This window comes from Quercus lobata, chromosome 3 (assembly GCF_001633185.2).
Source record: "Quercus lobata isolate SW786 chromosome 3, ValleyOak3.0 Primary Assembly, whole genome shotgun sequence".
In the NCBI taxonomy this organism is placed as follows: domain Eukaryota; kingdom Viridiplantae; phylum Streptophyta; class Magnoliopsida; order Fagales; family Fagaceae; genus Quercus; species Quercus lobata.
In genome coordinates this window covers 3617267-3627077 of record NC_044906.1, presented here as the reverse complement: position 1 = coordinate 3627077, position 9811 = coordinate 3617267, and the positions used below count along the sequence as shown (strand labels likewise).

Here is a 9811-nt window from a genome sequence, read left to right as displayed (position 1 = left end):
TTGAATTTTCACCTTTTATTGCTTATTTGCTGTATATATCTGTTTTACATTTTCCTTTTTGAAGAGACAAAATCTATCAAAAGATCTAAGAGATGTAACATAGCTTTAAGTCACTTCCACATAATCCCACACTAAGCTTAGCTTGAAAGTGTGGGTTTTGTTTGCTATCTTGTTGTCTTTGGAGCAGTAAAATCTTATCATGTCCATATCAAAAAACAAATCATGGTACACATGACATATTATCGAGCTCCAATTTTTTATCCTTTTTTTGGGCTAAGATTAGCTTTTTTTCAGTGAGATTCAAACCATGTCATTTGCATTCCATCATTCCATGTGCCTTCATATATTCTAAATTTTTTTAATCAATAAGTTACGCACATGCAATAAGTTTTGAATGCAAAATATCATTTGAGAACATCAAAACCATTTGGCAATATTTTAAAAGTATTTGGTTTATTAAAAGGAAAAAAAGATAAAATAATTTAAGCTAAATATTACCATACTTGATCAAAAAAGCTGGGGGAAAAAAACACGTATAACAGGATTTGTGTTCACTATAACGGACTGGAATTTACTAGAAAAGAGGGACAGACTTTGAAAATTACTTGCCCCAAGTAACTTGGAAGGAAAAACATTAAGAAAAACTAGTTGAAGAAACAAAAATGTGAGAGAGAGAGAGAGAGAGAGAGAGAGAGAGCAATAATTACTGAAAGAAAAAGAAGGGAAGGTGAATGGTACATAGCATCAAGTTTTGGATCTTGTGATTCTTTTAGATTTCATAGTTTAAGTTTAACTATGCTCATAAATGAAGAGTACTTGAAAAAGAAAGTAAAGAAAACAGAAACACAAGTAAAAAGAGAGTGACTTTATTGCTGTATGCATATATAGTCCACTCTACTCCAGAGGCAGGAATCTTTATCTGAGAGTTTTTTAAGTCCTAAACAATGTAACTCTTATTACATCTGTCTAAGCGTTTTACTCTTTTCAAAGGAAAAAGGCGTTTTTAAGATCTGGAAGTGATTGGCAAAAACTTGAGAAACCTACAATATGGATGTTGTGGTTCAGTTGCAGAGGCAGTTGGCAGACCACACTGCCTCTCTCTTCCATGAGGTCAGTATGCTATGAACTATATGCACATTGTAGGGAAGCAAAGAATAGACATATTTTTCTAGCTTTGTTATATTTTTAGCTTCTTCCTTTTATGCTTGTTGGGTTAGGTTATGATGGTAGGCTGTTTTATATGTGAAGGGATTTCTAAATGAGCAGTTTAACCAGCTTCAGCAGCTGCAAGATGAGAGCAACCCTGATTTTGTGGTTGAAGTTGTGTCTCTTTTCTTTGAAGACTCTGAGAGACTTCTTAATGAGCTAGCTAAAGCTCTGTGAGTACTAAAGTTCCCATCTTTCAACAATTGTTTCCTTCCTCTCATGACTTTCGTTTAAGGAGTATGGTTTTACTTTGTAATTGTCTTAAAGTTGGGTTCTTGATTTTTCTCTTATTTAGAGAACAGCAGGCTGTTGATTACAAAAAGGTGGATGCCCATGTTCATCAGTTGAAGGGTAGCAGCTCCAGGTAAATCTAGGTTTCCCTACTTTTCCTTTTAAGCCCCATTTGCTTGGTTGAAACACATTTCCTGAGAATTCAGTAGATTACACTTCCTAAACAAGGGTTTTTTTTTTTTTTTTTTTTTGAGAATCTTCTTAAACAAGGTTAAGTAGTTATTTTTTGTGTATAGGTGGGAGAAAGATTAGACTCATTTCCTACTAGGTACATATTGTTTTTCCACTTTCAGAACCAATTTTGTCTAGCATGAGAAGGAGCACATTCATAACTGCGGTTGTTATTGCCTCATTGGTTAATTACACCTATTTCTGTCCCCATAGTTTCACTGCTCCATACACATGTTCCTTATGGTGCTTTCTTTGCCACTGAGTTTAAAAGTTTCCGTCAATCCCATGATATAAACTAGTGGAATCGCCATATATATTTTTTGAAATATGGACTTAAGCCATCAAGTTAAAATGGCTCATTCAGATCTGAAGTACAATTCAAGAAAATGATAGCTAAGAGCTTACCTAGCTTAAATTTACTTGTTGACCTTTTATGAATGATGTACAAAGGATATAGCTAGTTCCAACACCCTTACCCAAACATGAAGGAAAGCACATTGACACTATCACCTGGCCACAATCATGAGGATTGTATTCAGTCATATTTTTCAAGGAAAATGCTTTAGTTTCTATCAATTTTACTAAGAAATATATATTTACAAATTGACGTAATAATAAATATAATTTGAGTTACTTCCATAACATAATAAATAAATGTTTAAATTACTTCTTTTTTTTTTATTACTAATGACACATCAATTTGCACGATTTATGTGATAAAAATTATAGTATTTCTAGTATCAATAATTTTTAATGAACCAAAAGGAGTATGCTGTAGGAAAAATTGCTCTTTTACTTTGGTTTTGGTTCTACTAGACTTTCATATTAACTGGGTTCTTTCGTGACAGTATTGGTGCACAGAGAGTTCAAGGAGTCTGCATTCCGTTCAGAAATTTCTGCGAGGAGCAGAACAATGAAGGGTAATTTTCTTCACTGCCCTATACCACAAATTCATATCTCCAGACATCTTTTGAGCCAATTTAATGTCATGAAAATGATTATATGATTAAACTCTTGGCACAGTTGTCTCAAATGTCTGCAACAAGTAAAGCATGAGTATTCCCTTGTGAAAAATAAGCTTGAAACACTATTCAAGGTAAGTAGAAGATTTTGTAGAGAAATTATACTGTTCCAAAAACACTATTCAGATTCTTTATCTCCAAGCCTTATTGTTCTACATGTTTACTTGTAGCTGGAGCAACAGCTTATTGCTGCCGGTGGCTCATTTCCTACATTGTGAGGTCAAGTAGAGCAATCAGAGCAAGAAAGAGAAATGGGGTTTGGATCTGTAGAACAGCTTTTTAATTTCTTTCTTCTTAAGTTTTATTTAGTCTGTCAACTTTGGTGAAGGGTTCTATGAACTTTAGAGCTAGAGCTTGTTTAATATCCTCTGTAAGAGCAATGACAAAGAATGTGAATAAACCCTTCCTCTTTCATCTCCATGCTATATATAGCAACTCTTCTTCATCTATCATCTTATAATTATTCTTTGGTGTCTCAAAAACCTAAGGATAGCCTGTGGCACTTGTGGACACACACACAGACCTTCTCAAAAATTCCTCCCCAAGATTATTATATAGTTGATGACAATGCACCATTATATATATTTGGAAAAGATGACTTTCAAAAAAGCGACTAATAGCTACTTTTGGTTGATGCTTTCAGATATTTACATATTCTTTGATCTTGTAGAACTATGTTCCACAATAGCTGCCACTCATTCCAGGCATATAAGGCTACACTACGATGGCATATTTTACCACATAGGCAAGGATCATTAATGTTTTATGTCATTTGATTAGATGTCTTAATTATACATGTCCTTTGGGTGGTTCATATCAGAAATAACCTAAGGAGTTAGGTAAAGGTGGTTTTCATTATGTGTAAAAGCTTATCGGATATTTGTGAGTCATCCTCCAGTTAAGAAGTGGAGAATCCTTCGGCATTGGAAATATATAACCCATATTACATGACAAGGAAAGCAATGTACTTTGGTAGAAGTTCTAATGGTTCAAATTATTCTTAAAAAGAGTTCTCTCATTTAGTCTAATAGAAAATGTGACATTATTTTAATTGGTCCAGATCGATTTGGTAAATCTTCGAAGTTTTCGTTTCTTTCCAAGAAAAGGATGAGATAAATCATTGCATTTGCATAACAAGAGAATCCTTGGGAAGATAAACTGAGTATTATCTTAATGTCCATCCTTGCATAGCTCAAGATTATTATTATTATTATTACTATTATTATTATTATTATTATTTTTGGTTACTTGTGCAATGGCGATGACCTAATTCAATTAATGAGTTTGGAGCTCATCTTCGCAAGAAAAAAATAAAAACTAAAATAACTATTAAATTTATTACAATTTTTTTTTTTTTTTTTGAATTGACATAACAACCAATGTGATTATTGTTGCATCAACAATGAAATAAATAAATTTCATAACTAATTTTTTGTTTGTGTATAAAAGTGAACACATTAATTTATAATACTTATATGTAGTTAAATTTATAGTATTCCTAGCATCATTTTTTTTTTTTTTTTTTTTTTTACTTTTTGGGTACTTTGTTAGAATTATTCCCTTGAGGACACTGTACTACTATATACACAAATTAAATTATAGCCACCGACCACCGACCATTTGTTATTTGTAACCACTAAACCTATTAATATATTTTAAGCATGAGCACCAATGGTTAGCAATGTGCATGTCTGTGTATCGAAAATGGAGACCAAGACTCAATCACGTTGGTAAGGTGATTTTTTAATTGAAGCAAGTATTATTTATAACTTTCAACAACAGATGTATTTTATAAGGTCAACTGTATCAGATTAGGGTGGATGTCTCCTCATCTGCAGGTAAATGTGCAAGCAATAAGGATAAAATACAAGCTGTAATGAGAAGCACCGAACATTAATGTTCCTTGCTGGTCCTCGAGTACCTAATGTTTTATTATTCTCCCTTTGTTTACAAATTTAATTTAGTCATTTTTAGATGTCTTCTTTTCTTTCTTTGGAAATTCACAATGATAATTTGATGGTTGCTTTTAGTTTATAGATAACATCAAAAAAATTTGGAAACAAACCAAATGGCTAACCATTTTAAGCTAGTAATAAGGTCAAAAGCCCCAAAGTTCAAATCAGATTATAACAGATTTCATGCACTTGGTTAATGTCCTAACTAGTAAACTATGCCACAATCAAAATTTTCCAAATATATCCCAATTAGGACCATAGTTTTCCACACCCCCATCTTATCATTAATCTCAGGGAATAGGTCAATAAGTACTCAATAAGTACTGCTAAAGCTTGTGAGGAATCTTAAAAGATGGACACCAGTTTAAGTAAAATTGAAGATAAAGTCATTGCAGGAAGATATAATAAGAAGGAAAAATCAATAGTAAGATCTAATTTAGAAGACCTAGGAAGATTCTGTGCTCAAAGTTTCCAGCTCGACAGATTTCACCATTAGATGTATCATGTATCACATATATTTTAATTCAATCACGTCGACCTAATCTGAAGTGTATGGCCTGCTTTTCTTTGTTCATAATCTCTTTCTTATATTATATACATGATTATATTTTTAATATGAGTAATGAGTTGGTGCATGCATGTAGAAGAACTAGGATGCATGACCTGTCTATTCTTCTGCACAGTTGGTGTACAACTAGCTAGTAATATACTACAATGTCCAATCTGTCATTCAACCCCAGAGTTGAATACTAACTTTCAACAAAAGTCTGACATGTTCACTGTCATGGGGGAGAAATATAAGTGTTACATACACAATAATTTTTACAAATTTTCACAACATTTGAAATGATAAACACTTTTACTGGTTTTCATTTGAGTATATTATTGACATTATTTTTTTATCTACCAATAATAACTTGTCATGAGTTACGTACGTGTGCAAGGGAGCACGTCACACATATGCACAAAGGCTGAACTAGAATTTAAAATTGAGAGGACCAAAGTTGTTAAGTTCATAACTTTAGGTTGGCAAACTGTGAGAATGTAATCTAAAATTAGTTTCTTGAGTGTTTTCAAAATGACTTTGAAGATCAAAACATTTGCCTGTTGCAACTCATGAAGAATTGCAATTGTCAGGAATTTCAACACATCCTTGACATTTAGTCGATCAACTGAAACTTGTCTCTTATGTTGATTGATTAAGAATCATGCTGAAAGAATCCTATTTTAACTCAATCAACCATCATCCATCAAGTGTTTTGTAAATTCTAAGCCAAGGTATAAAACAAGACCTAGAGCACGTTATTTGAGGTTTTTGGATAGTCATGCATTGTACATCTTGGGTTAGAGTTAATCAAGCTCTCTCAAAGCATCAACTGGAGTTCAAGTTGAAGAATTTGAAAGATCCAGCGATCCAGTTAAAGTTGCTGCATCCAATACACAATTAAGCTGTTGGAAAATAATCTTCAAGAGGGTTCTTGAAGTTGTTAGCAAGTATTTATGTTCGATAGAGTAGATATAAAAGAGTCTAGAACTCCAAATAATTTCGAACTGTGCAACTGAAACAAACGTCAAGAAATCAAGCCATTGCAATTCAATTCACCAGATTAATTAAGCCTCATTCTCAGCTATGTGAGTTTGCATACAAGCCCCTTTTTTTTTTGGCATTCTGCAACATATATCTAGCTAGGGACAAATGTTTTGTTTAATTGTGGTCTCTCCAATTTTAAAACCTCAATAACAAGTTCATTATAATATTTCCTTTGTCCTTTATAGTGCCTTCAATTTGAACTACATCACTCATTAGCAAAGTCAGTAGCCTTCACAATTCACATGACTAAAACCATTCATTCCAATCTTTTTCTCATCTCCGGCTTTTGCCAACACATCAATATCTGTATATATCATCTTTTGTTTTTCATCACTCATCAACTTCAAAATCCTCATCATATGAGCATGATGTTTTGCCACAAATCATTTAGTCTAGATCATCAAAACATATATCTACGATCAAACCAGATACAAAGACCAATCTGATTAATTATACCATTATTGCCTACAATCCATGTATGGGCATGCATGCCCATGACAACAAGTATTTTCGCATTCAATAGTTGTATTGGGCCATTATATATATATATATATATCAACACTTTTCAGCCCATTGAGATATATATACCTATACTCCCCAGCCCATTAGATGGTCCAAATACATCTTTGACGTCCATAGACTACAATATATGTACGGGTGATTAGCTTCATAGTCTTTCTTCCGATTCTCAAATATTGCAAATTATGACAACCTTGTCAGAGCCCGGCCCCAACCGACAATTTTTTTTAAAAAAAAACACTATATATAACGTTGGAAATTAAGATAAATACTAGATTCCTAGCTGGATTTTACCGTGATGTCGGCCTTTTGATAAATTGTGGCCTTTAGCAGCTATTTACTTCGGCCTTCAGCAAAACTTTTATCCAGCCTTCAAATCACTGCAACATCTCCCAATCAAATGTAATACTCCTTTCATATAATTTCAAAAAGTTGGATGTAAATTATGTAATATACCACTAGAGAGATTGTTGGAGCTGATTTTTGTGGGTTTATTTTCCAAAATTTTGAGGAAAGTGACTTTAAAGAGCCTTCTGAAAATGCTCTAAGGTTTGTCACTAACATTAATAGTTAATCATGGACTAAAACTAATGCCCAACCCTCTACCTCATATTAAATATAAACATAAACATGCCTTCAGCTACATTAATTGAGTTTTAGTCCAACTTTGTTTCCAAACAAACTAAAAACCCAAATTAGTAGAATCCTTGCTTAAAAAGAAAAAAAGAAAGAAAAAACGTAAGTGTAGAAGCCCAATTAAATAGAGAAATCCAACAATTTCTTCTTTAGATCACTTATTTTCTATGATCACACTATCCTTTATCTATAATTTAGATCACTTATTTTCGATGATCACACTATCATTTATCTATAATCTATATATACTATAAAATCGGAACCTTTGACTTTTGTTTGACTTCTTTAGAGCTTGTCACGTAAGCTTTGCACTCTCCACAATTTTACACATCATCAATAATTAAAAAATAAAATAAAAAACACTCTCCTTCTCCCTAAAAACAAAACCCCATAAAAAATAAAAAAAATAAAAAAATAAATAAAAAAAATAAAAACACACTCTCTCAAGCGCAAACTCAGCCCAAGTCCCCCAAAAACAAAACACCCGATCAAAAACTCTCTTTCAAACACACTCCCATCTCCTCTTCTTCTTCAACTATCTCATTCAATGCAACTCCCTCTCCTTTTCTCAGCCTCTCCATCCGATCAACATCGAAACTCCCCCTTTGTTTTGAGTGCTCCTTCGTCTTTTATTTCTTTGTTTCTTCTCTACCTCAGGTTTGTTTCTCTCTCTATGATTGCTTCTCTCTATCTTCTTCTTTTTCTTCTTCTTCTTCTTCTTCTTCTCTTCTCTATCTCGCGAAAACCAAACCCCTCTATTTCTTTTGTGTGTACTATGTTTCTTTTGTTTTTAACTTTGTTTGGTGTGTTTTTTTGTTAAGTATGCTATGTGTGTACAGCTATTTGACATGTCCAATTGGGGATGGTGATTTTGCCCCACCTCGCTTCACCTTGTGTGGGTTTTCCCCACCCCGTAAAGATGGTGGGGCGGGAATGGAACGAGAATTTAGCCCCACATCATGGGGCAAGGCGAGGATAGGTTTAGACTTTTTAAACCCACCCCACCCCGCCCAGCTTTGATAAGGGTAAAATTGTGATTTTTTCATATCCTAAAGCACTATTATTTAAACAAATATATCATCAGTTTATTTTATTCTACCCAACGTGGCTCTCTACCTCTTTTTTCTCTCTAGCAAGGTTGGAAATAGGGTACCAATTTTAACGTTTTCTTTTGTCTTTATTAGAAACAAGTTTATATACTATTGAATCATTGTTTTTGTATTATGAGATTTTTCGTTTTTATTTTGATATTGTTTTGTTAAACACTTGGATAATATTAATCAGTTTTTGCTAAAAATTAGTTTAATTTGATGGGATAAATTAATGAAATATGTTTTACTAAAAAAAAATGGTAATAGTTGTGGAAAAATTAACAAGAAGTAGAGTATTACAAGGTGGGGTGGGGCTTCGCAAAGCCCCAAGGGACCAGGATGGGGTAAGGCAAGACAAAATCATGCGGGACGGGAGCGAAGACCCCATCATTCGGCCGCCCTACCCCATTGCCATCCCTATGCCCAATTGATTTGATAGCACTATTGAGCTTTAATTCAAATTTTGTTGATTACCACTATAACAATCTACCAAACATGGAAACAAGTGCTTTTGTTTTTATTATTATTATTATTATTATTGTACTAACAAAAACATGTGGAGGAGTTTTGAAGAAGGAAAAAATAAATAAAAATAAAAAAATTAAAAGGTAGAGAGAATAAGTGAATGAGAATAAAATAAGGAAAAAAAAAAGGGACCAGGATGGGGTAAGGCAAGACAAAATCATGCGGGACGGAAGCGAAGATCCCATCATTCGACCGCACTACCCCATTGCCGTCCCTATGCCCAATTGATTTGATAGCACTATTGAGCTTTAATTCAAATTTTGTTGATTACCACTGTAACAATCTACCAAACATGGAAACAAGTGCTTTTGTTTTTATTATTATTATTATTATTATTATTATTGTACTAACAAAAACATGTGGAGGAGTTTTGAAGAAGGAAAAAAGAAATAAAAATAAAAAACTTAAAAGGTAGAGAGAATAAGTGAATGAGAATAAAATAAGGAAAAAAAAAGTTGGTAGGATATTTATTTAGAGTAAAAAAATATAAATAATGCTAACTACTTAACATCTAGAAATAAATGTCATCGGTCATATTTTTTTTCTTTATATTTGTTTATTATTTATTATGTTATTGCTATTTACCAATCACAATTATTATCACATCAATTTACAAACTATTTTTTCCTCAAAAAAAAATTACAAAATGTTATGTTATAAAATTTGAAGTATCTTTAGTGTAGGGATGAAGGGCCCCGGAGTGTATATTGGGCCATGGGCCTTGTATGAGGACATTTAGCAGTCCAAGGACAAGTAGGCTTTAACGGAAAGGTACCAATCGGTGAGTTATGGAAGGATTCTGGC

At 33.0% G+C, this 9811-nt stretch overlaps 1 protein-coding gene across 1 annotated transcript; it reads left to right on the top strand.

The window, feature by feature from the left end:
• Positions 1-734: 734 nt before the first annotated feature.
• LOC115979248 (histidine-containing phosphotransfer protein 1-like) lies at positions 735-3135 on the top strand. Its single transcript, XM_031101232.1, has 6 exons — positions 735-1110; positions 1249-1379; positions 1502-1570; positions 2517-2588; positions 2692-2764; positions 2861-3135. Exons 1-6 carry the CDS (start codon positions 1048-1050, stop codon positions 2906-2908), a joined length of 456 nt encoding a protein of 151 aa, XP_030957092.1. The 5' UTR covers positions 735-1047; the 3' UTR covers positions 2909-3135.
• The last annotated feature ends 6676 nt before the right edge of the window (positions 3136-9811 follow it).